Genomic DNA, 25,027 nt, shown 5'->3' on the forward strand with positions numbered 1-25,027 from the left:
CCCAGCACATCCCCAGAGACACGCCAACACAGGCGATGTATATCGATATAATAAGATGAGACGGCACCCAAGGAGACGTCTCCTCGTGATCGAGTAATGCGCCTTTGCGGTCACGCCTACATACACACACACCACACGCTGTCTATATCCGTCGAAAATGCGAGAAGTGGGGGAGACGCAGCTGTGCTTGACTTCGGTGCTCCTCTACGTGGAGCAGCATAAAAAAAGGACAACACCCAAGCACCGGCAAAGCAAGGAAAGCTCGCCAGTCGCCGTCAAACGTGCTTCATCAACTCCCTCCTCCATCACATCCACTCTGCATCTATTTTCTATTGGCTACACGTCCGCGGCCACAGCCACGGCTGCGCACTTCGGATCGCCCCTTGTCACGTGATCACGTACGCGCCTCTTTGTGCGCCACATCGTCCCGCTCACTCACTCTCTCGAATGGCTCTGCACAGAAACGTATCGGAAAGTTTCTGTCGAGCGCACATCGACGTAAACGCTGGCACAACCAAGATGGGCATGTGGGGATATCCCCGCAGAGTGTGTCCCGCACCGAAAAGCAGCATGCGCTTGCGCGTTCATTACATGGACGACTTTGACCGCAGGCGCTCGCGGGCTTGCATCAGATGCAGCTCCCCGGGAGTGAAGAAGCCGTGCTTCGTGCCGCTTTTGCGCACGACTGGTCGTACTGTGTGCAATTTCAGCAACTGCGACGCTGTCGATGACTGGTAGTGATCCGACACCCGACGACCGCTGCTTCTGCCCCGCGCCGTAGAGGAGCGCGTGCGCAGTGCCGTTGACGCAGGAGTGACGCCGGGGATGCCGCGCATCGACGAAGCCGCTAACTCCGCATTCACACGCGGCGAGCCCAACACCGTCCCCACGGGCGGCGACACGCCCACGCCACCACGCGGACGGTTAGAGATGTAGGGAGGGCCAGACACTACCGTTTCGGCAGTGGTCATACGCTTCCCTACAGGCCGACCAAAGTAGAAATAGTCTTCATCGATGTCCGACCACGCCTGCTGCATGCCACCGGCGCCCCCCTGCAGCTCTTTCTCGGCCGTGGTCGCCGCCAACAATGCATGCGGCGCCACACGAGAAAGGTACTCCGCGTTCACGACGAAGTTGCCCCTCGTGATATGTGTGACCGGCTCGCGAGTCACAGGATCTATGCCGTCGTCGCTGTTGGTCGTTCCACCACGAAAACTGTCGTCCTTCAGCCGGTTCTGGGAAAGGTGACGCAGCTGCGTGAGATCTGCGATCGTAGAACGCCGGCGCCGCACTGGCGATTGTGTCGTGTAGGTCGCCTCAGCCTCATCGGTGCGCACGTCATTCGCTCCTCCCGGCATTACAACCTTTGGCACGACGCTCAGCGCCACAACAGGCGCCGCTCCGCTTGTCTGCATTGAGCTGACCGTGGGTGTCCACGGACCCGCTATGACCGGTGCGGCCACGCTGCCGTACAAGAGGCTAGTGGCGCTGGCATTCGGCACCGTGCGTGCGTCTGGGTACACCGCGTGCACCTCCACGGCGGATGAACCGGCTGCATTCGTGGATGCGGCAGCAGGAGGCACAACCGCTGGCCGGACATCTCGCAGGAGCGCCTCATGTGATACCAGAGGTATACCAGCTGCCTCGCCATAGGTTGGGCGAGAACGCTTCGACAGCCATCCGTCATCAGCGTCATCGAGCTGGTTGTGGGCGGGCGGAGAAAGTGGCATCAACCTCAGGGCGTTCGCCACATTGCCGTCGGCGGCGCCGGGCAGCGCCACCGTTGCCGCGCCGTGGCCCTTGGAAGAAGAGTTTCCCTTGTTGCCTTTCGCGCCGGAAAACAGCGCTTGCGAAAAGCCCGCGGATGCAGGGTTCGCGCTCGCCTCCGCCACCGAGGTGAGCGACGTCGGCTGCCAGGCTCGCTTTGTGGCCGCGCCGCTGGTCCTTGCCCCTCCCGTCGACTTCTCGCTCCTTGAGCGTGGCGGCGGCGGCCCGACAGAGACGGGAGCGGGGCGGAGACGAGGCGGCCTCGCGCCTGCCTTGGCCAGGAAGGTGGCCGTGACACACTGCGCCACTCCCGTCAGCAATTTGCTGAGACGCCTGTAGAGCTCTTCCACCTTCACGTCCTGTGGCGCGCCGGCCAGGTCGCTGACGTCCCACTCGTTCAGGCGTATCAAAGTCACCTTGTCTTGGAGCTGCAAGAGGGAATCCTTCGCTGCGACAATGGGGCGCAGCGCGCTCAGGTATACAGCATGCCCCTGAACTGTGGAGGTTTGCGCCGGCGCAGCAGAGGTTGTCTTTGCATTGCGGCTATGACGGGAAGCGCCGGTTGCGGCATCGTGCGAAGACGCTGCCGACCGAGTGAGCTGGGGCTGCTGCACGTTCGCAAGCGGTGCCTCTGTGCTCGGCCCCAAGGACGCCGTCGCTGGCTGCTGCAGTTGCACGAACCCCGTCGACTCCGGCGGCGCCGGCATGGCGGATGGTAAGGAGCCTCCTGACGGGAGCTGCGACGACGGACCGCCCATCACGGCGGCGGCGGCCAGTCCAGACGACCCCGAAGACGACGACGACGACCGCGACGATCCCGACGACGAAGAGGAGCTGGCGCTCGATGGAGATGATCGGAAAGCCAGCGTGGGCCTACTGGTCGCCGCCGCTGTTGTCGTGTGCAATGATATAGCACTGGGGACCGGGAGTTGCGGAGCGGGAATGGTGTGGGGGACGGCATCGGTACCTCTTGTCGTCTGAGGTGGGGTGGCTGTGGGGTGGCTCACCGCTATCGTCGCCGACGATGCGTTTGCGGAACTCGCCGGTGGCAACTCTGCAGCCGCCTGGGTAAGCGCTGTGTGAAAGTCCAAAGCTGCTTTGCGCACCTCCTCAGCGACCGTCGCCGTCGTCATTCGCAATTCGTTCGAGCGCTGAATCATGATCTCGCGCGGTCGAGCCGCACCAGCCTCACCCGCAGTCGACGCGGGGACTGCCACAGCAGGAGCCTCTGTAGCTTCACTCGTCAACACGCCTGCCAGCGGCACGCCGGTGTGCAGGAGAACCGGTGGCGCAATTGACGGCGGCGCCATCAAGCCAGCTGGCGCCAGTGTAGGCGCTTGCAGAGAGGGCTGGACGGGCACCATCAGCAAAGGTGCCGGCTGCGGCGCAAGAGGTATCGAAAGGGGGTCGTCGACGGATGGCTGCGATGGCGGTGGTGCTGGTGGTGGTGGCAGAGGTGACAGTGGCGCTGTGCCGCTGGTCGCCGCACCTTCCACGCAGTAGCGGCGCAGACGACCGGCGCACTTCTCCACCATGCGGGCGCGGTTCAGCAGGTCGTGCCATTCCCTGTCCATCATGCATACCACAGCTTTACTCTCATCGGCGTGGTAGCCACCACCGAGCGAGCGGCTGCGGGCGGAGCGACCTCGTGTCGCGGCCGGAGATGAGCTTCCACTACGCGCGGCAGCCGATGGTGTGCGCCGCTGTCTCGCGGCCTGCGTTGTTGTAGCCGCCGGCTGCCCAGGCGTCGCTACGGCGGCACGGACGCGCTGGTGCTTTTGTCGCTTCTCATCTCGCGCTGCCTCGACGCCCCATATCTTGTCGTGAAGGTTCTTCTCCACAACCTGCGTAAGCAGCCGCATCACCTCCTTGTGCTTGTCCACCCCCTTCATCAGGGATTCCACTCGGTGCTGGATGTATTTGTTGAGGACGCCATTGATGGCGCGCGACACGGCGTGGACGGAGTTCTGCATGTCGCCCACGGCCTCGAGGAACCTCTCTTTTTCAGGCCAGTCCACCGTCCGCAGCGCCTTGTTGAGTCGATGCATGCGTGACAGGTGTTGGTTGATGCTCTCGAGCAGGTGCATGACGACAACGCGGCGGAAGGGTTTTGCGGCCGAGTAGTCCTCAAACTTCTGCCCAGCACGCTTGCGGTGCGTCTTCGACTTGACGGCGGTGACGCCAGGCGCCGAACCCTTCATAGAGCGCATCACATCCCGCACCTGGCGACTCTCGGAAATGCACTCCTCAATCAGGTGCACACGCTCTTCGCGGTCCGGCACATTGCCGGGCAGCATGTTCATCTTGTAGCGCTCCGCAAACGCAACGCAGCACTCCTCGCTCCGGTGCAGGAGCAGCTCGATCTCGTCATCCGTGAGGTACAGCGCCGGCTCCATCTCCTCTTGTTCCTCCAGAGTCGTCTTACGAATCGTCTCTGCGGCGGCGGCGTCCTTTTTCTTCACAAAGTCCTCCTGCCGTCGCACAAAGGCCTTGAAGTGCTCCGGCAGTTCGTCAGGGGCGACCTCGATGCCGAGCGCGTTTACCACCGGCTCGTCCTTGGCCCCCTTGCTGCGCTGACGCTTCTCTGGGAAAGTCAAAACAAGACCGTCGTCAAACGGTGCAAGCCTCTTCCACAGTCCGTTGCGCGCCGCCAAAGACGCCCCGCGCTCCGACACTTTGTGCGAGGCGGGGTGGTTGTCCACGTCCACGTCGCTGTCCGCTGTATCATCCGCGCCGCTCTCTTCCTCAGCGGAGGCCGCCGCGCCGCGTTTCGCGGAGGCGGAGCGCTTGCCGGCCGACCGGGACCGACTGAGATGTCGCGCCAGCTTCGTCAGCCCGCCAAAGAGAAGAAACGAATGGTCGTCGCCGCACGGTGCGCACCGCGTGAAGGCGAGCGGCGGCAAGGGCGGGTGGACGCGCACTTCAGCACGCCACATGTGCTCCCCTTGCACCGTTGGCACAAGGTTCAACTCCATCACTGTTGTCACCGGCGACGCTGCTATGCCGACTTCATCGAGCGATGACTCAAAGCCGCCTGTGACAAGCATGCGGCAGCCAACGACACAGGACTCGTGCCCTGCACGGCCCGCCGCCTCGCCGCGGCACCGCAGCTGCTCCCAGCGCTCATTCGCCATGTCAAACGCCCAGCAGTCACCAAGCACCTCATTCTGCGCGTCGTAGCCGCCGTAGACAATCATGTACGGGCCGTACCGCACTGCCGTGTGCAGAAAGCGCGGCCCCGGCCCCGCAGCCTCGCCTTCGTCCAGGTCGCTGCCACTGTCCGCCTCCTCCGCACCATCATGTGGTAACACCCCCTGTCGGCCTCGCCTGGACGAGTCAGCACCTGTTTGGATGAGGCGAACCGCGTACGTGGCGGAGTTGATCGCAAGCAGCTGCCCCGACACGTGCAGATCATCTGTCAGCCCACCAAAGACAAAGAGCTCCTGGCCAAAGTGCACGGTGGTATGATACGCCAGCGGAAACTGGGTGGCGGGTTGGATGGCACGCCAGGTCTGATCACTCAGGTTCATGTCGAAGAGCAGAGATACGAAGCCGATTGAGACAGGCGGGAAAGACGGGGGAAGCGGCGCAGCAGTCCCACCTGCACGCGCCAACGTAGTCGCCGCTTGCCCGGCACGTCGATGCAGGAGTGGGCACAGGCATCGATACCGCGGCGCGCGCAGCGGGTCGGTGCTCCACACCTGCCTCTTCTCCTTTGAAACCGCCGCACCGCCGGGCCCGATGCCGCCCACCACCACGAGTCGGTCAAACGACTCGACCACTGTCACCGTGTGACCATAGTGGCCGGCTGGGACGAGCTGTCGTCCCTCGATGCGGCGCCAGTTGCCCGTCAGCATAGAAAATTCGTACAGCTCCTGCTCCACGGTGCGGACGCCAAAGGAAACGCCGCCGTAGACGAGCAGGCGCTGACCGCGATCTTTGCGGCTCAAGTACGACGCCGCTGCGTGAAAAGCGAGGGCGGTGGGGCGAAAACGCCGGTAGTCTAGCACCGGCATATACGAGACGTAGCGGAGAACCTTGTAGTTGTGCGGATGCGCCTTTTTCTTCGCCGGTGCTAGAGAGGCCCATACCTCACGCCGAGACGCGCCTGGTGGCGGCACGCTCCTGGCAGCATCATCTGCAGCGATGGCCTTGCCCTCGAGGCCCGCTGCATTGGAAAACCACTTCAGCGGCGTGGCCACACTGCGCAACTCATTGAGGTGTCGCGTGACAAGGCGGCCTTCGCCCTCACCCGACTTTCGCATGGCGTCCTCCACCTCAGCCGCGCTGCGCTTCACATTGATCTGCTCGCGGCGTAGAGCATCCAGCACATCGTACCAGTCCATGGTGGCCCGCGTGCCGGAAGGCGGGGCAGCGGCGGCGGCGGACTCTTCTCGAGCTCCGGCGCCCTCGACAGAGCCTTTGGTCCCCTCTTCGTCGTCAGCATAGTCGTCGTGTGCGCTGGTGTCACTGTCGTCGCTGTAGTCCTGCTCGGCATTGAGCGCCTCGAGGCGCAGGGCAATTCCAGCGCCGATATCCACAGTGTGATCCTTCTGCTGCAACAGCTCCTCAATATGGATGGGACGCTGCGCGATGGTGCTGCCGTCTGCGCTCACGAGCTGAACTTGCACAGCGTCGCCGCGCAGCGGTAGAGGCGGCGAAGCACCGCTCATGACGGCGCGCTGGGATACAGAAAGATTTGTAAAAAAAAGGGGCAATCTATCCTTGGGTACGTCTATGTGAACATGTACGTCTACTACGTGTGATGTCTCCTTCTCTCTGTAGCAGCGTACAGGCCTGTGAATACGGACACACAAACAAGAAGTGGTTGCTTGCGTGCGTCAGGGGGAAGAGAGAGACTCCTCGATGCCGCCTCCAGCGATTCACCTCACCGTGATGTACCGGAAGTCTCACCCGCGTTTATGTGCTTTTTTTTCGTGGTTCCGCGTTTTGTGCGACAGGGGGGTGGGCAGGAGGTGAGGGGGCGACCGTCTCTCTCCCTCTCTCTGCCTCGCCTCCTCCGTTCCGTGCAACGGCAGAGAGTATGTGTAGGTGTACAGGTGTATGTATGTATGTGCGTTCCTCTGCGCAAGCTGTGACGGCTGAATTGCAGTTCCCAGGGATCATGAACACGCACACAAAAAATAAGAAAAGGAAAACGCATGAAGGCGGCAGGACGCAATAGTAGACGCAAGCGGTGCGCGCACCGTGTTGAGCGACTCGGCAAACGCGGCAGGGCGTGAGCGAGGGGAGGGGAGGACGTTTTGCGGCGTTTGCTCCCTCATCCGCCCCTACCCTCATATGCGGTGGACTCAGCACGACCTGTAGCGCTCGGGCTGTGCACCGCTGAGCCACTGCTGCGCCGACGACAAGCATAGATGTCAGTTGAGCAACAGCCGGAAAAACAACAACAAAAAAGGGCGTATGTTCCCTAGGAGACCTTCTTTTGTTTCTGCTGTGGTACGCACGACATCTGCTCCGTGGAGCAGGCGACATCGTCGAAACGAATCCTTTTTAAAGTCGATGAAGGGAAATCAGCGCGTAGGAGTCCTCCCATCGTGTGCGGCCATGGGACGCGATTAAGGAACGAGGCTCGAAAATGGCAAGCACGCAGCTGCGACCCACAGCGCCGCACTACACACTCTCGCGCTTGACTTTGCACGGGTGTGCGCTACTTTCCGCCTCATGAGCACGGCGCAGCACCTGCGCAATCTCGCCGTCTGGGATTTCGCTGAGGTCCGTGTAGAAGTCACTGACGTCCAGCAGCCAGCCCACCTCCACTGCTGAGGCGGTTCGGATAAACGTCCCGGAGTCCCCTTGCACCTCCAGACGGTCAAACACAATCCAGGTCGGAAGCGCGCGTGACTTGTGCGTCGCCGCCAGCACGGACTGACGATGCAGCGTCACATTCAAGGCGTCCCGGACAGTGCGGTAGACTCGCGTCGTCGGGTCCGCTCCGGCTCTATGAGTGATGGGTGTCACGGGAGTCAAGAAGGCGACCTGTGTGAAGAATCCCTCCAGCACCGCCTTGCGGAGCGCCACCGTGTCCACGTACTCGCGCTCCGGGATGTAGGTGGACTGCACTGGTATCGTAAGTTGGCCCATTAACCGCCGCAGCTGGTTGTACACCTGCACCGCCTGCTGCAGGGTCTGGTGTCGTAGGTAGTTCTCGTAGCAGAAGCGCTTACCGTTCTGCTGATTCTTGAAGTACGCGTGAAAGACGCGAAAGAGCGCAACGTGGTCGCCGTCGGCATCGTCGAAGCGCGCGTGCGCCTCGCGAGCCTCGGCCAACCGCGATGGTGGACGGCTGAACGCGTTTCCAGCCTCCAGCATCGCCGCCACCACCGCGGCGTCGGCACCGCACCCGTGCTTGGATGCCATGAGCAGCATTCGTGCCAAGCAGACATCCACGGGGAACACTGCCATGCGTCGCCCAAAGTCTGTGAGCTGCAACCCGTCATCCACGGCGCCGAAGTACAAGAGCTGGTAGAATGCGTCGCTCATGCCCTGATCCGAGGGCGGGTCGATGAAGGGGAACTCGCACGGGTTAGCGACACCAAGAGTGAGCAGCAGCAACACAGTGTTCACAATGTTCGTGCGTAGTATCTCCGGGTGCGTTTGATCGGGAAAGGTGGCAAAGTCGGCCGACGTGTAGAGGCGGAAGCACTTCCCAGGCCGCGTACGGCCAGCGCGGCCCTTGCGCTGTTCTGCGGAGGCCTTGCTAATAACCGCCGGCAGCAAGTAGTCCACGCGCGCCTCGGAGTTGTACAAGCTCTGCTTCTGATACCCACAGTCCACAACGTAGACGATGCCGTCAATTGTGACGGACGTCTCAGCAATGTTCGTGGCCACGACAACCTTGCGCGTGTTGGGGGGATAGGCAGCAAACACCTTCTGCTGCTCCTGGAGGCTAAGAGAGCCGTAGAGAGGCAGCACCACCACCTCCGTCGGCCGCGCCGGCCGCGCCAGGTCGTCCGCCGACGTCTTGAGAAGCGTCAAGCCCGTTCCGGGTCCCTGCACCGACGCTTCTTGCTCCTTGAAGGCGGCTGCAGAGCTCGAGTCGAGGGCCTGGTGAAGTGCCGCGACCGCCCGCTCAATCTCCGCCTCGCCAGTCAAGAAGCAGAGAATATCCCCGGCGGGCTCACGTTTATGCAGCTGAAGCACGCACGACACGGTCGCCTCCACGTAATCGCGTACCGGCTGTGGCATGTAGAAGACGTCCACGTCATGCATGCGCCCCGAGACGTGCACGAGAGGCGAACCAGGGAAGTAGGACTGAATCTTTGCCACATCCAGCGTGGCCGACATGACCACCAGCCGGAAACGCGGACGCCGTGTGAGGAGCCGCTTCAGCAGGCCGAGAACCACATCCGTGTCAATCGTCCGCTCGTGCGCCTCGTCCACCACCACGACACTGTATTTCTTGAGGTCCGCATCCGTGAACGCTTCACGAAGCAGCATGCCATCCGTCATGTACAGCACTCGCGTGGCGTCGCACTGGCGCGAGTCAAAGCGGACGTGATAGCCGACTTGCGCACCGAGGGGCACGTCCATCTCTTCGGCCACACGCGTGGCAACGGAGATGGCAGCGATACGACGCGGCTGCGTACATGCGATGACGCCGGTGAAGGTGTCCTGCAGCTCCGCAAGAAAGTGAGGAACCTGCGTCGTCTTGCCGCTGCCCGTCTCGCCCACGAGCAACGTGACAGCGTTGGTTCGCACTGTCTCCTGTATAAGGTGGCGCTTCTCGTACACAGGCAGTCGCTGACGCGACTGCAACAGCTGACGGTAGCGGGCTGAGAAGGGTTGCTGCGTGAAAGGACTCAATGCGGAGCTGGAGGTGCAGACAGCCACGTCAGGACGCTTCTTCGGGAGTTGGGAGACGAGTGTGTCGCCGAGGCCGACCTCGCCGTTCTCGGCAGCTTCCTCGCGCACGCGCTTGAGGGCCATGAGGTGCGCTGTATGCAGTGTACCAGATGCGTGGCAATACAAAAAGAAAAGCAACGCAAGACGACGGAGGGCGGGGTGCAAGAGCATGGGAGTTTTTTTTACCCGCGAGAGCATGTGTCACATGATGACAGACTTCGCTGCCATTCGCAGAGCTGTGGCAATGTCACGTGAGGGCGAGATGGAGAGAGGGGGTGGGGCGGAGAGCTCATTGCCCATAAATGCAACGTGCGCCAACCGCAATCAAACGAGTGAAGCGATTATGGTGATCAAAGACATGCTTGCAGCCTTCTTTTGCTTCGCCATGGTTCACATTGCCCATTTTTGGTGTTGAGGCGATGCGCTTGACAAAGCCTAAGGCGCGTCTTCCCCCTCCCACCCACCCACCCACTCCACCGACACACACACACGCACACACATACTTTTGCATAGTACGAGGATGAGGACAGAGGAAAACAGATCGAAGCACCACAGCGGAAAAAAAAAATGAAGCAACATGTAAAAGGTGAACGATAAACATATAGATGTGCTCGTGTGTGTGTGTGCACGATGGAGGCATCTGTGCCACACCAACTCACATAACAGGGAAAAGTAGAAGCCAGATGAGGAAGCAACCAATCGACTCGATGCTCGAATGCACCGAAACAAGCGCACGCATACAGACAGACACATACGCACACACACAAAAAAAAACAGCATCAATGCTCCCATGGCATACGTGCGTCTCCAACCGAAGACGGCGGCCCTCTACGCGGGAAGGGGTCGACGGAAGCGTGTAACGCCTATTAGAGAAGAGGGCCAAAATCAGTCTCCCCACCCCCACCACACCTCCCGGACGCGCATGGCAAATGGTCATCAAGCAGAAACATGTGCAAGCGGCAACATCGCTGATTTTTCAGGGTACTGCGAAAGCGAGACGGAAGAGCGAAACCGCTGAGACCACGAGGTCCACGAAGAACAAAAAAAAGCTCGCATCGTTACTGTACCGTCAAAAAGCAAAGCAAGCAAGTCGGAGCTCTTGTCCGCCTCTCTGCTCCACCGATCCCTGCTGTATCCCTCCTTGATGGCACGCGTCTTTGGCGGGCGGCTTGTTTCGTTTTTATTTTTGTGTGTGGGTGTTACACGGTAAAGGAAGCCGCCTCTCTTGTTTCTCTCCCCTACCGCTGTTGCTGTTGGGACTGCTGCAACTGCTGCTGCATCATGGTCATCATACTTTGCATCGTGAGCTGCATCTGGTCATTCGAGACCGTCGTCGCTGCGCCAGGGCTAGCCTGACCAGTCGAGGGACTACTAGCCTGCTGCTGCTGCTGCTGCACAGCCAGCATCTGCAGCATCATTGTTAATATCTGCGCCTGGGGGTCAGTGGTAGGCGAGACACTACCCACAGCAGGTGCTGCTGCAGGGGGCGGCGACACAACGGCTTTCGGGGTCGCGCTAGGTGCGTCAGTGTCCCCAAGGCTCGCTATCGTAGCTTCCTTAGCGGGAGGCACTCCACTGGCTTGCTGTCGCATATACTTGCGCTGAAGCATAATAGCATTGCGTTGCTCCTGCGGGTCGCCCATCGAGTACTCCTTGAGCGGCTGGAGCAGGCGTGGGAGGTCCTCTTCGATGGTGCTCTTGAGCGACTTGATCCATCCACGCTTCTCCAGCTTCTCGATGTCAGGGAAGTCCTTGGAGTCGACCCTGGTCAGGAAGGCGCGCATATCCGCGCATTTGGGAAAACTGTTCTCGCTAGTGTGGTAGCGCGAAGCCAGGTCTTTTACGATGGTCTCGTACTCCTCAAAGAAGCGCTCTTTCGCCTTGCTTTTGCCAAAGACAGCCGGTAAGCGGGTTCGGTAACTGGCACAGATGAGCGCGAACAGAAGCACGTCACTCGCGCGTCGCATCACGGACGTGACGCGGCGGTCGAGCGACTGCAGCGGGATCGTGACGATTAGCTCGTACAGCAAATCCTCTTTCTCCTTCTCAAAGAGGGCGTGGTCGGTGCCGTCGTGGTACGGTTTATCCCAGAAGCTGGACACGTACAGCCGCGGCGGCTCCGTTGAGCGGACCAAGTTCGACAAGTTCCAGTACAAGGAGCCGTACACTCGCATCAGCTCTTTTGCCCTCACCGAGTCGGCCTTGTTCATAACGATGCGTATCTTGCTCTCCTCTTGGAAGAGCGCCTTGTTGAACACCTGCCGCAGCTCTGGCCCGGCGTCCAGCTTTGTGGGGTCAAACAAGAAGAAGACGAGGTCGCTCTTTTCAACAAACCACCGGCACACCTCGATGTAGTCGTATCGGCGGGAGTGCATATCGCCGGACGCTTCAAGGATGCCAGGGGTGTCGATGAACGAGACGGAGCGCAGTATTGGGTGAGGTGCCACCACGCCAGCGAAGAACTCCGCAAACGCGTCACCAAACTGCGAGAGGCCGCGGTAGGGCAGTCGGCTGTCTGCCATGAGCACACGACCTGGAATTTGCTGGAACTGCTCGCCATACATGACGACGGTGAACTTGTCAGTAACGGGCTGCGGTCCTGTCACGAGGTAGTCGCCCTGCAGCAGGTAGTTAATAAAGGAAGACTTGCCGGATGAGAAAGGGCCGAGAAACGTCACGAACGGCATTTTCTGCTTGATCGACTCAGCGAACCACGTGGGACGGAACACATTGTAGCTGTAGGAGGCCTCTACCGGCTCGACGCGGCTGGTGTAGAGATGACTCAGTTGCACCAACGTCGACTCAAGATGGTCATCCCAAGCTTCCTTCTTCTTGAGCGCCTCCTGCATCTCGCCCATCCCATCGACCGACACCCAAGTCCGACTCGATCTACCTTTGCTCGTCTATCCGTTTCTACCGTTGTGCCCCTCACCCACCTGGCAAGCGGGCAGTGGAGTCCGCGTACGAGTTGGGAAAAAGACAGATGTGCGAAAGCGACGCCAATGATGAGCGCCTGCTTCACACAAGAGAACGGACCCCCCCCGCAAAAAAAAAGAAGAGGAAAGGAGAAGGTGAAGGTGAAGGGCCGCAGAGCCGAGTAAACGGCAGTGCATGAGAGGCCGTTGCTGGTATTGTCATTTCGAGGGCTATTAGCCTTTTCTCTCAAAGCGCTTTTTTTCTTCCGTTTGTTGTGTAGGGAATGATGGGAGGGGGGCGGGGCGGTGTACCACGCATCCGTTTCTTTGCCGTACAACACGAGGTCAGGTTCCAATCTGCTCCCCAGCCCCCCCCCTCCCCCAACACACATACAAATGGCCCTGTGTCACAGGCCCCCCATCGCGAGGTCCGAGGCAACGCTAGACACGTGTGCGACAGCGATACGCCCACTTAGCCTGGCGAGCACGCCCCCCCCCTCCCACCTGCCTGGACCTCTGCTCACCCACCCCCGTTGGGCAGGTGGCCTCACAGTCGCTTCCCCATCATGCAGGCCGCTATCCCCTGGTGCATCCCCATCAGGGTAGCTCACACGCCCCCCATCCCTATGTGAAATGTGAAGGTCGAGTGAAACACGCTCAAGTTGCCCCAACTCCGTGCCTAATCATGTGAAGGGCGTAGACTTGTTCACTGTCGCAGGTCGCTCCGAGCTCACACCGTCCAGAACCTGAATGCCATCAGTGGCAGTAAATCGCTCTGGCCGCCCCCTACGTCGCAGACAGCTGGCTGTGGCACCCTCAGAGGTGGTTCGGCGTTTGGCGCAGAGAGGGCGGACGGGCTTTTTGCTTCCCCTCATCGTGTGGTGGGACTGGGTCCTGAGATAGCCTGCAGCGAGAGGCGCATCTCCACCTCGTCGTCGAAGCGTCGCAGAGGTGAAGACGGAAGCGCGCAAAATGAGCATGCCAAAACAAGAAAAAGGCACAGCAAAGGAAAGAACGACGATACGGCGATGCGTGCACGAAGGTGCAACACCGACACACGCACACACACACACAAGCGCACTCTGCCCTTTGCTGAGTTGCTTCTGCGCCGCGGCAGTCACCATGGGAGCGCGGAAAATAAAGGAACAGGTAGAGTAGGAAAAGCGGGAGCGAGAGCGAGAAGCGTTGACGACACGACGCGCATGGCAGCGCCGGTGTCACAGCTAAAACAGAAGTAAAAGGTGCCCACACGAAACCTTCAGATGCACACAACCAGAGAGACCCGCGGCAATTTCGTGGTCCATTGCGCAAACGCCTCCGCATCACGGCGTCGACACCCTCAAGACGCGTGAGGAGCGCCGGAGAAGCAACCACAGAGGGAGGGTGAGGGCTGGAGCGCGCCAGCGAAGCTGCCATTACCCCGTCGCTGCCTCACCAAAGACTCTTGCAGTCCCCCAACGTGCAACAGCAGGAGCAAGGAGCGCGGTATACAACTGCGCGAATAAACTTTGCGCACAACCCAACGAGCACACCCACCCCGAGCGCGCACGCGCGCCGTTGCGCATCGCTGCTCGCGCCACACTATCGACACCGCAGTCCAACCCGTTCACGGATTGCAGCGCTGTTGTGCCGCCGAGTACGTGCTCACCATCGGACATCTCTGAATCCCTTTGGAAACCATCCGCGTGAAGCGTTTTGCCCAGCGGCGCAGAGCAAGAGACACATGCAGGTCCTAGAGGATTTCGGCCAGCGCTCCAAAGGCGTCCTGGATCAGCGACTCAAGAGTCATCTCTGGTTGACGAAGCAGTCCTGCCTCGCCACTGCTGCCGCTGGCTCTCACTGCATCGATATCAGCAGATAAAGCGGGTGCGGAGGTAGCCCTGAAGCTCGCGTGCGAGAAGCGCGCATCCTTCTCGCTGCTGAAGGAAGCGTCGTCGTCTTCCGTGGCAGTCGCCGAGGCTGGCCGACGCAGCAGGCCGCGCGTGCCGCCTCCCTCTTGATTAAGGGTACTCGAGGAAGCTGCTTCAGAGACGCCCTGGTGCACATCGCCCCCGCCGCGACTGGGCCCCCTCACCAAGTTCGGCTGTTCCCGGATAAAGTATTCTTCTCCCAGCGGAAGAAAGGCACGAATCGCCAGTGGCGTATTGAAGGTGATGCACGGCCCGCGGAATCCGCCGGCAGGGGACATTGGCGAGAACAGGAAAGACGACGACGTGACAGACACGATGGAGTTGTCGCCGCGAACCGGCGAAGCCGCGTTAGACCGAATAGATGAGGAACTGCACGACACCTCCTGATGTTGCAGCTGATTCTCCTGCTCTTGCTGGGCTGATTGGCTGACGTAGAGTACTCCCACCGCGCGAGGGCACATGTGAGTACCAGCCGTCGCAGCAGCCGCGCTACCAATCCCTTGTTGCATCCATGTCGCCGTACCTTGCCACCGACGGGCACGGCGCGTGCCAACGGTGTCAAGAAGTTCTCGTGTCACACCGTTGCGCAGCTGACGCAGGACCTCCATCGAAACCGCCTGAGACGCGAAAAACGCTGCCGACGTAGACGAGGTCCCTGCCGTCATGGCGGAGACGCCAGCGGTCCCCGCGTAGCTCGGCAGTCGCGCGCCTTCCAAAACCGCCACGGAGAACATGTCCGCGTCCCACGCGTACGCCAGCTCCAGCGCGTCCTCCACCACCGCCTGCGCGGCCGCAGCGGGTGCAGCGTCCTGCGCGGGGTTCCACAGGAGAACGACGTTGGCACCCCACAGTCGAGTCGTGAAAAGAACCCGTAAAACAGGGTGATTTGCCAAGGTTTGAAAGCGATCACGGCAGCTGTGCCCAGCCCCCAGCAGCAGCTCAGGCGCCCTGCAGCTCTGCATCACATCCATCGCGGCGGCCTCGGAGCCGATGAAGAGCAGCACAGAGTGGCGGGTGTGTGCGAGGCGGAGCAGGTGCTCCTCTGCCGCGCTCGACACGGACGATGCGATGGCGCCAAGCTGAGTGCCGCTGCAGCACCCGAGACAGCGCGACAGTGCAGAGACAGGTGAAATATCCAGAATAATGGGCTGAAGGGCTGAATCCTGCGATCGTTTCGATGGGGACCGCGTCCAAGACGCCGCGGACGCATCGCCCACTTCATTGCTCAGCTTGATGGTGCGCACGGGCACCAGGCGGACGGGCGAAAAGGGAGCGACGGCGGTGTTGCAACGGCGCATGTTCGAGGGAGCGGCTTTGCGCACCTCCGCGAATCGACTGACGTCGACCTCGGCACGATAGGGGCTGCCGCCAGCACCTGTGCCGTCACCTCCGTTCGCCCAGTCAAGCGACTGCTGTTTGCGATTGGCAGCCGCCACGGCGTCCGGCGCCGACGTTGTGAGAAATCGGCAAAACGTCTCTTGCAGCTCCGCCTCCAACCGCTGCTCCGCCGCGGCACAGCGGCGCTCAGCGGCGTCCAGCTCCTTCTGCTGCTGAAGAACCACTCGCTCTGTGACGGCAGAGTCCACAATCATGTCTGTCGCTGCATGATTGTGCGTCACCTCAAGCAGGGAGTCCAGCTGGTGCTGGTGACGTGCGCGGAGCACGTTGACCGTCACCGCGTTCGATTCCACAAGCGCGGCAAACTGCGCATTGAACTGCAGGAAGAGGTGAGCCGCGGCGCGCAGAAGCTCCACGTTCCGACTCACAAGTGTAAGCAACCACAAAAGCGACGACGATGAAAGCGTAGCGGGGACATCGGCGGGGGTGCCCGTGCTGTTCGGACCTGAGGTCGGTGGACTGCCTTGGTCACTGCTGTCTTGCTTGCTTGTAGTGAAGACAGGGCACACATCAGTAAGGTGATAGCGAAACGGTGATGCTTCAGAAGCGAAGGCGCGCGTGCTTTGGTCAACGCAGGCGTGATCGTGCGCAGACGCCTTCGTTGAGAAGGCTAGTTGGGAAGAAGGGACAAGGTAGGTGTCCCACGACTCCACCAGTGCCACCATCGGGTCCACCTCGGCAGGCGCCTCCATCCGAAGCGCTGAGACACAGCAAAGATAAGAGAGAGGGAGCTGAGACAACGTTCTTGGAGCAGCGGCTGTGTGCCGGCACAGCAGAGCGGGCGCGTGTATATCCAATTCGTCGCCCGTCCTTCCTCTGCTTCTGTGCGCGTGCACGACGCCAAGAAGAACGAGGGAGACGCACAGACAGACAGACAGGCAGACAGGCAGAGAGAGAGAGATCGAGCCGGCTTTCACGGTGACAAAGGGACGGCGGTCTACGCGGCGAAGACACGCATGCGTATCAGACAGAGGAAGAGTCGAGGTTGTGCCGATCAGTTACTGGACCAAAGAGAGAGAGAGAAAGCCGAGAAAGAAGAGAAGCTAGAGAAGGAAGCAGGGCGGCAAGTCTAGCTCCGGGTGTGCCGTTGATGGGATGGCCGTGACGTGACACCCGGTCGCTGTGGTTCTGTTTGTTTTATGTTTCCCAACCCTTCTTTTTCGTTTTCCTCATTCCCCCTCCCTCCCTGAGAAGAACGCGAAAACCGAAACTAAAAACACCACCACAGCCTAGCGCCCCATCGTCGCACGCCTCCCCCACCCCAAAGGGCAATGGCAACGGTGGCAAGCACACCCGCTAAACGCTGGCTTATGTTCACTTCTCTACGTCTCTACGCTCTCTCGATGCTTCGACTCCACGCAACAGACAACGCGCCTTGTGGGTGAGCAAAGAAAATGAAAAACCTGAGATGCACCACGCACAACGCAGAACCCAACTCTGTTGACCGTCTCGCCACCTCAAACCTTCGTTCACCCACCCATGCACTTGCCTTGAGGCGACGACAACAACACAGCAAACAAGCTCTCCCGCGTGGGAGAAGAGAACAGAGAACGCATGTGTACGTGGGGGGAGGGGGGGGGGGCGGAGCGTGATGTCTCTGCCCCACGCCGCCCCTTTCACACTGGGTGTGCGCACGTGAGCGTTTGCCTCTAACCATCTCTACTGGGCGCCACATATAAGTGGCGACATGCTCTCTGGATGGCGGAGAGCGCTGGAGCGAAAGCCACAGAGGAGGGGGAGGGGGGCAACGGAGGAGAGTCAAGAGGGAAAGAAACAAGAGCACCGCTGCATCAGAAGGGAGATAGCGGAGCCAAGCATACGCCGTCGCCGTGTGTCTGTGTTCTCCTCTTGCTTATGCGTCTCGGGCGAGAGACAACAAGAGCCACATGTGGTGAGAGGAGGGGAGATACACGCATGCAGTGTGCCCACACGTTTCACCTTCATGCTCGAGGGCAAACAGAAAAAAAAGGAAAGAAAGCATGCCTCGTCCGTCTGCGAGCCAGCAACTGCTGACGCTGATGAACTGTCAGCCGAAAAGGTCCCAGGATGTACAAGACGGTGGAGGAGGCGGAGCGGAGCGCCACGGGGGTGCGTTGAAGACTCACACACAACGAACGAACGAAATGGCGAAGGGAAGAGAGCAGCACAATGTACTCATCCAAGCTAGGACCGAGAGAAGAATACCAGGGTAGGCGAAGCGTGAGAGGGTGGAATCAGCCAAACAACAACAGAAAAAAAAGAATGGAGCGAGAAACGCAATGAACACGAACAGCACCCGTAAAAGGCAGAGCGGCACACACTCAACGAGGGAGCAAGAACCAGCAACCCTCTTCGACGGCCCGTCGCATGCGAAAAAAAAATGAAGAAAAGTCAAACAGAAAGAGGAGAGAGGAGGCGAAAAACGGAGGACGACGTCACTGCACGGAGGGGGACACACATGACGATGAGTTGTGTGTGAGAGAGAGGAGAGAACGGAAGAGACACATAGCACACGAAAAAAAAAACACAAAAGGTGGTGGACGACGCGCCCCCGGGCACTTTTGATGTGCGGCAGAAGCAGTCGTCCGAGTCAAATGAGCATGCGGTGGCCCTTCGGTGCCCACGAGGTTGTGGGGCATGACGGCAATTGATCCTGAGTCTTGCGTGCGCCAGCAGACGGGAACGGCTCGAAGGCGCTGCGCACGTCCTCGGCAAGCGTCGCCGGCGTGTCCGTCTCCACCTTGTGGGCAAGCTTGATCTTGTGGCGCAAGGCCTGCTCACGGAAGGCGGCGGCCGAAGATGCGTACTGAATCTTGATTTTGGGGCTGCAGGTAGGCGGGCACACGTACACCATGACAGCTTCAGCGAGCTGTGTCTTAGGCGAGGGGTAGCGCAGCAGCACGAAGCGGGGGTCAGCGTCCGTCAGTATGGACTTCACCTGATCGAGGTCACCATTCAGCTGCGCCATAGTCTTGTCCAGCTGAAGCTGCTCTGCTGCGATCTTGAACGTGGCCACCTCCACTGCGCCGCTCGCAAACTGCGACAGCACATCGTCAGCCTCCGTGGTTATTTGGACGGCCACGCCGGGGAGCACCACCGGCTGCGGCGCCACCTCCATTCGCGCAATCGCGGCGTGATGCCGCTCACTCTCCGTCATCAAAGCCTCTCTCACTTTCTTAGACTCGGCCTCGAACAGCGACGGCAGCAGTTCGCTAACGGAGGAGATCTGAACGGTCCGCCTCTGCGCATGCGGCGTCGTCTCTACCACACACGATGACCCAGTGGAGTAGAGCATGCGATCCTTCGCGCTTGTGGCCTCGCTCACGTAAATGACGACATACTGCGTACTCGCGGCGGTGCGCACCACAATGTAAGCTGCGGATGTGCCCTTCGCATCCAGAAGCTTACGGGTCTCGTTCAGGTCATACTCGAGGCCGCCACCGCTGGAGCACACTGGGGGCGCCAGCAACTTAAGCACCTCCTTTTCAATGATGATGGGCACGGCCACCGTGGCGGTGTTGGGCTTGCCCGATTCCTCCAGCGCCGCCTGGGCATCCGGTGCGATGGAGAAGTCGATATGTAGCATGGCGGTGTGTACGTGTGCTGTTACTACAACGACGTGAAGAGAGCTGGTGAGGAGAGGCTCAACTCTAAGGCCAAAGACACGAAACCAAAATGAGACAGTAGCAGGTAGAGGAGGAAGGGATGGGAGCGGGGGGGGGGGGCGACGGTTGAGAAGGCAAAGATGTAAAGGATCAAGCGCTCGGATGGCAATATCCCACGACCAAACGAATGAAGGACTGGTACTCCACAAACGATAAGCAGTTCACCATCGAAAGAGTGGGAGAGAGCGCAGCAAGAACGACGAGGACGTCGGTGTCGGGAAGAGAGGAGATGATTGCATGCGCGTTTTGGCACGCTCCTTGTCGCACATCACTGCAGAATGCACGATGCAGGCGAGGCGGCAAGAAGAATGTCGCCTTCATTACGTGTGTGTCTGTGTACGGGCGACGTCTCAAGTGATGGTCATGAACCGGAGGAAGCAAGACACAGACGAAGCGGGCAAAACGCGACGGTTTGATCTGTGGCGAAGGCGTTGCCCCCCCCCACTACTGACGCCGACGCCTACTTTTTGCTTGCTTTCGATTTTTTGGTTTGCTGAAGAGCCCCTCAGATGGCATGCACTGCACTTGACTTCCCTTCCTGCGCCCATGTGGTGCATAGCGGGCAACACATACAAGAGACCGCTGGACCTGCCTCGTCCGCGAACGAAAGAAAAAATGCTAGCGTACAAGGACGTGTGCGCACGGCATTTTCACCAGAGCGTCGCTGACATCGCGAGTGCGTGAGACTCCCGCAGGCGGCCCTTCTGTGTTTTCTACGGTCCAGCTCGCCGCCCTCGGTGATGATTTCCCTTTGTCCTTCTTCCTCCACAGACGCCGTCGCGTTACAAGAGTCCTTCCGCACGAGCCACGTCAACGAGCTGCTGCCGCACTGTTGTGATGGCATCGCTAAAGGCGTGTGTCGGACCGTACTTCTGCACACAGCTGTCCACCATCCGCTCCAGCGTGCGGCAGAGGGAGCGGTAGGCCTCTCGCTTCGACTTGCGTGCAAAGACGGGGCTCAAAATCCAGTAACGCACACTCGTGAAATCGACGTTCACGAGGTCAAACGCTGGCACAGCGAACCAGCCCTTCGCATCGACAGCCTGCACCTTCGTGATGACGCGAAGAGCTATCCTTTGCACCTCCGCCAAACCGCTGACAGGAATGGAGTGTTGGCGCATCAGGTCACACGCGTCCGCCCTCAAGGTCGAGGCACCGAGAACATCACCAAACTGCTCACGAGCGCCGAGCTTCGCCAGAAACGCTGCTGAACACTTCTGCAGAGAGAGACGCCAGGCGGCCCACAGCCCGCATACGTCACGGAGGGCGGCACCGCTACCGGCCTTGGACTGCTTTGACGTGGCCTGCGCCTGCATCGCGTACTGATAGAACAGCACCTGCATCTCGAAGAAGAGGCGGCGGAGGCCGACGCATCCGTACTGCCGGTTCCATGCCCGCACGAGAATCTCTTTGAACTCGAAAGTCTCCACGTCCAGCACGGGTCGGTACGGTCCGGCCGCACTGGCCGAGCCACTCGAGGCTGCCGCCGCAAGTTTCTCGAGCGCGGCGAGTCGGCTGATCGGAGACGCCGCCGCTACCCCGAGGAGGTTCCATACGTCCGCGTGGCAGAGGTCAAACAAGCTCCGCAAAGCCAGCGACGTTGTCGCACCGCCGAGCTGCTCGAGAAGCTCCGAGATGGCGGCGTCGGCCCCCGAGAGAGGTGAAATGCCGAGTAGAGTCCGCTCAAGGACGGAGGACGACGACGATGTGCTTGCCCCGGCGTTCTGCAGCTCTCTGTCGCCCCCGTTTAAGGGAGCGTTGATATCACACACAAACTGAGAGGGCCATTGCTCCGCGCGGAGCACGGACGGCAGCTCCCGCAGCATCCTCGCCACATACTCCAAGGACGGCGCCAGAGACATGTCCACCGTGCTCGCAATGTTGACAGTGAAATCTGCAAAGCTGCCGAGCAGCATCTGCACGAGAGTACACTCCAGCGCATTCAAGCTCTGCTCGATGCACGCTACTGTCGCGTCCACATCAGATCGCAGTTGCTGCCGTATGGACTCGGGAACTGCATCTGCATGCGCGGCTGCCTCGGCTCGCAGCGCCGCATCCTCAAGCTCGAGCTCGAGCGCTTGGAAGCGACAATACAGCTCCAGTGTCGTCACACGCGCAGTCGCCGTAGGAACTTCGGTGGATAAAGGTAGTGCACCGCCTGCCGCCGCGGTCGCGTCGGCCCCGGCATTCGATGGAGACGCCGCGCGGAGATAATACCCGGAGCTGTCTAGCTGGACAAACCGACAGAGGAGCGACATGGCCTGACGGAGAGCGACAACGCACCATCGATGCTGAGGGGCCAAAGCAGAGCGAGACGGTTCCGTGTGGTTGGCGAAGAGCTGCGCCGGCGTGGAGTACTTCTCAGAATTGCGAGAGAACCACTCCGAGGCAGGCCTAGGTTGGTTGCCATACTCCATGAAGCGGCAGAGCGCCGCACGCTCCTCCGGCGACAGTGGTATTGCAGGGCTGGTGGCAGTGGAGCTCTCTGGTGCGTTTTTCGTCCCCGCCGGGCTCCGCGAGCGCTTCCGCGCTGCGGTCGAGGTTGTCGCTGACTGTGATGGAATAGGAAAGTGAATGAATGGCTTGCCCTCCCCGCCGCGTGCGGGGTCCTCCGGAAACACTTGCTGCATCACTCCGGCTACGGTCTGCGATGGATTCGCGACGACACAAGAAGAAGTTTGTTTATCGATGAAGAGCGTGAAGAAATGAAAGAGAAGGTGTAGGGGAGCACCGCCACCCCCCCGCCTCGGTCGGGAGACACAACATCACGCGAGTGCTCCAGCGCACACAATCGCTTAAAGCGGGAGCATAGGGCCCTAGACGCTTTTTTCTCAGCGGACCGAGAGCAGCAAAGCTCGAGACCAAAGCCCACCTGTGTTATTGCACCCTTGTGCCCACCGCAGGGTGGGCGCAAATCATGGGCACGTCAGAAAAATGAAAGAGTCCTCCGTATAAGGCACGCGTACGCGTTTGTACCTGAGCCTGCCCGCCCTGTCTCTCTCGCGCGCGCTTTTGCGTCATGGATGAGCGAGCACTTGGACTGTTCAACGTACGTGCATGTTACTGACCCCTCCACGTAGGCATTGCGAGCCACTCATGACACCTTCCCCTAGGCAAACGGGCCTAGCAGAGACACCCTCCATGGAGAGCCAAACACGCATCCGTCCCTGTGAACACCATGGCTTTGCTACTCACCCCTCTCTCGGTGGATGCGAGTGCAGGCTTTCGACATTGCTGTCACTCTCTTTTCTTCTGCTGCTGAAGAAAACAGAAAGCCGTGCAGAGCATTCACGAGCTGTAAAGGTGCCACCTGGTGCTGCGAATCGTGCAACCGTCAAACAACAACACACACGCAAAGTGCCTCTCAGGTTTGTTTGTGTGCTCTGCCGCAAGACGGTAAGATGAGGACGAGGAACCCAACCAGCAAAAAGATGTGATTGGGGACTTCCACCGAGGTCTGAACAGGTCTAGCCGGCTCTTGCATGCACCCCCTACACCTGTTTCTGAGAAACCCTTGCCCACCTCGTGCACTTGGCACACCGCAGCGCATACGGTGAGGCCCTACATACACAAGCAGCAGCCTGTCCGCCCATTCAATCGCGCACACAGTCAAGTCACCTGCGCGCCACGGCATAAGCGCGGATGGCCACAAGAAACAGTTGCATTGCTTACGAGCTGAACGGATCGCCGCCTTTTTATGGCTTGATTTGACGGCAGTCCTCACGTCGGCACCACTCACCTTGCTTCTTCGGCTCTGCGCAGAGAGGGCAAAAGTACCACTCCTCCAGCTTGAGGTAGCGCTCCTTGAAGTGAAGGCCGTACGTCTTGCGACGGAGCTGCATTGGGTTCTTCTTGCGCTTTGGCGTGCCGCCCTTGCTGCCTAGAAGCACCGGCGTCGCCTGGCCGACGAGAGCGCTGTAGCAGCGCAGTGTTGTTCGCTGAAACATGCGCACTAACTCTGATGTGACGAGTGGTAGAGAACACACACACAAAAACGAGGAGAACGCAGGACTGCAGCAAGAAGGGCGGGGAAAGTGAATAACTGCTGTCAACGGCAGCGCCCTTCGAGCAACAGGCAAACCTGCAACTGCAGGAGTGTGGGCATGCATGCACGGGTGTGATCCAAAGGTGTACAAGTGGTGAGAGAAGGATGTCAATGTTGGAGGTGGGCAGTGGGGGTTGTGCAAGAAAACGAAGCGCTGCCACAACAGCAGTGTCACCATTACACCAAGTTCTCGACATTATGCTGACAGACAGACATAGAGACGTGCAAAACAAACTCGAGGCGACTGCGCCTCTCTCGCCGTGGAAAGAGTGCAACCGATTACACACCCCTAGGAGAGTGGCGGTGACGGACTCATGGACGCACCCCCTCAGTTCCTTCCGCGACCTCAGTCCCCACCATTGCCCGATCACCGAGGTAGGGGGGTTGAGATCGACTGGCGGGAAGTCCTAGAGGGTCAATGTGCTCTTCACGGCCACGCACTATCCTCAGTGGTGGTGGTTGTTGTTTTCGTTCACTCTTGGAACAAGTCGTTACCAGCCTTTACCCTAACCGTGACCTCGTGCAACACGAGCCATAAACAGCCCCCACCACCCACCCACCCACCACCAAGACGCACACACACACACACCCACACACAAACAAATGGACATTCGCACCGAGTCTCCGCGCGCACACGAGAGGGGAGAACAGAGAAGCAACTGCAGCGCAGTTGTTCTGCCATAGCACAGCAGGAATATTTGGTAGCGCCTGGAATGATGCAAGACGCGGCGGGAAATTTTTTGCAGGGGGTGCATGTGTTCCGCCCATCGCCACCAGCAGGGCTAAAGCTTTGCACAGTCCCCCAAAGCACGAAAGAAACAGTGAAGGCAAAGACAGTGTCAGGCAGTCACGCGGTCAGCACACGCGCAGGCCGGACAAGCAGCACACTCACTCCTTCTTCTTCTGCACGAGTGGCTTGCATTCGTCCTTCAGCTCATCCCTCTTGCACGCCACAGTGCCGCGATGATTGAAGTGAATGAAGCCTACGCCGGAGTTCATTTGATTGTCATAGCGGAGGTACTTGGTGACGTCGCACAGCCGCGCATCCTGCATCTTGTGACTGTGCGCGAAGCCAGCAATGCCCAGCAACGTACCCGCGAGCACCTCTAACGTGATGGGCACCATCATCGCCGTGGTGGACACGTTGTGGCCTCCAAAGCTGGCCGCAGGGATGTGGCCGTGACTGTGGTGTACCGCCTGCAGCTGCTCACGGATAGAGTAGGCCATATACAGTGCATGCGCCAGGAGGAGCATGCCTGCGTAAAACAGGTAGTCGAGAACCGCCATATTTGTTTTTCTCAACGTGCGGGTGTGGTGAGGGTGAATCGATATGCGGTGCCTTTTGCGTACCTGTGCGGCGGCTCGTGCCAGTCCGTGGGGGGAGGGGTGGGGGCAAGTGTTGGTCGACCTGTTTCGTTTTTCCTCGTCCGTGTCGGCGACGAACTCCTTCTTCAGCTACAGACAGCAGCGTGGCAAGACTCC

General features: G+C 60.0%; 8 protein-coding genes across 8 annotated transcripts; all 8 read right to left on the reverse strand.

Annotated features, from left to right (window-relative positions):
* Positions 1-587: 587 nt before the first annotated feature.
* On the reverse strand, positions 588-6,440 carry LMXM_33_2250 (conserved hypothetical protein; the record flags this gene model as incomplete). Its single annotated transcript, XM_003878729.1, has 1 exon — positions 588-6,440. One exon carries the CDS (start codon positions 6,438-6,440, stop codon positions 588-590), a length of 5,853 nt encoding a protein of 1,950 aa, XP_003878778.1.
* A 961-nt stretch (positions 6,441-7,401) lies between these two features.
* LMXM_33_2260 (ATP-dependent RNA helicase-like protein) lies at positions 7,402-9,831 on the reverse strand (the record flags this gene model as incomplete). The annotated part of the gene is made up of 1 exon (XM_003878730.1): positions 7,402-9,831. One exon carries the CDS (start codon positions 9,829-9,831, stop codon positions 7,402-7,404), a length of 2,430 nt encoding a protein of 809 aa, XP_003878779.1.
* Positions 9,832-10,871: 1,040 nt separating this feature from the next.
* LMXM_33_2270 (conserved hypothetical protein) lies at positions 10,872-12,491 on the reverse strand (the record flags this gene model as incomplete). Its single annotated transcript, XM_003878731.1, has 1 exon — positions 10,872-12,491. The coding sequence occupies one exon, from the start codon at positions 12,489-12,491 to the stop codon at positions 10,872-10,874; it is 1,620 nt and encodes a 539-aa protein (XP_003878780.1).
* A 1,789-nt stretch (positions 12,492-14,280) lies between these two features.
* LMXM_33_2280 (conserved hypothetical protein) lies at positions 14,281-16,521 on the reverse strand (the record flags this gene model as incomplete). The annotated part of the gene is made up of 1 exon (XM_003878732.1): positions 14,281-16,521. One exon carries the CDS (start codon positions 16,519-16,521, stop codon positions 14,281-14,283), a length of 2,241 nt encoding a protein of 746 aa, XP_003878781.1.
* Positions 16,522-18,425: 1,904 nt separating this feature from the next.
* Positions 18,426-19,421, reverse strand: LMXM_33_2290 (putative G-actin binding protein; the record flags this gene model as incomplete). The annotated part of the gene is made up of 1 exon (XM_003878733.1): positions 18,426-19,421. One exon carries the CDS (start codon positions 19,419-19,421, stop codon positions 18,426-18,428), a length of 996 nt encoding a protein of 331 aa, XP_003878782.1.
* An 861-nt stretch (positions 19,422-20,282) lies between these two features.
* LMXM_33_2300 (conserved hypothetical protein) lies at positions 20,283-22,130 on the reverse strand (the record flags this gene model as incomplete). Its single annotated transcript, XM_003878734.1, has 1 exon — positions 20,283-22,130. The coding sequence occupies one exon, from the start codon at positions 22,128-22,130 to the stop codon at positions 20,283-20,285; it is 1,848 nt and encodes a 615-aa protein (XP_003878783.1).
* A 1,065-nt stretch (positions 22,131-23,195) lies between these two features.
* LMXM_33_2310 (conserved hypothetical protein) lies at positions 23,196-23,447 on the reverse strand (the record flags this gene model as incomplete). Its single annotated transcript, XM_003878735.1, has 1 exon — positions 23,196-23,447. The coding sequence occupies one exon, from the start codon at positions 23,445-23,447 to the stop codon at positions 23,196-23,198; it is 252 nt and encodes an 83-aa protein (XP_003878784.1).
* A 986-nt stretch (positions 23,448-24,433) lies between these two features.
* On the reverse strand, positions 24,434-24,832 carry LMXM_33_2320 (conserved hypothetical protein; the record flags this gene model as incomplete). Its single annotated transcript, XM_003878736.1, has 1 exon — positions 24,434-24,832. The coding sequence occupies one exon, from the start codon at positions 24,830-24,832 to the stop codon at positions 24,434-24,436; it is 399 nt and encodes a 132-aa protein (XP_003878785.1).
* Between the last annotated feature and the right edge of the window lie 195 nt (positions 24,833-25,027).

The sequence above is a fragment of the Leishmania mexicana genome, chromosome 33 (genome assembly GCF_000234665.1).
Source record: "Leishmania mexicana MHOM/GT/2001/U1103 complete genome, chromosome 33".
Taxonomy (NCBI): domain Eukaryota; phylum Euglenozoa; class Kinetoplastea; order Trypanosomatida; family Trypanosomatidae; genus Leishmania; species Leishmania mexicana.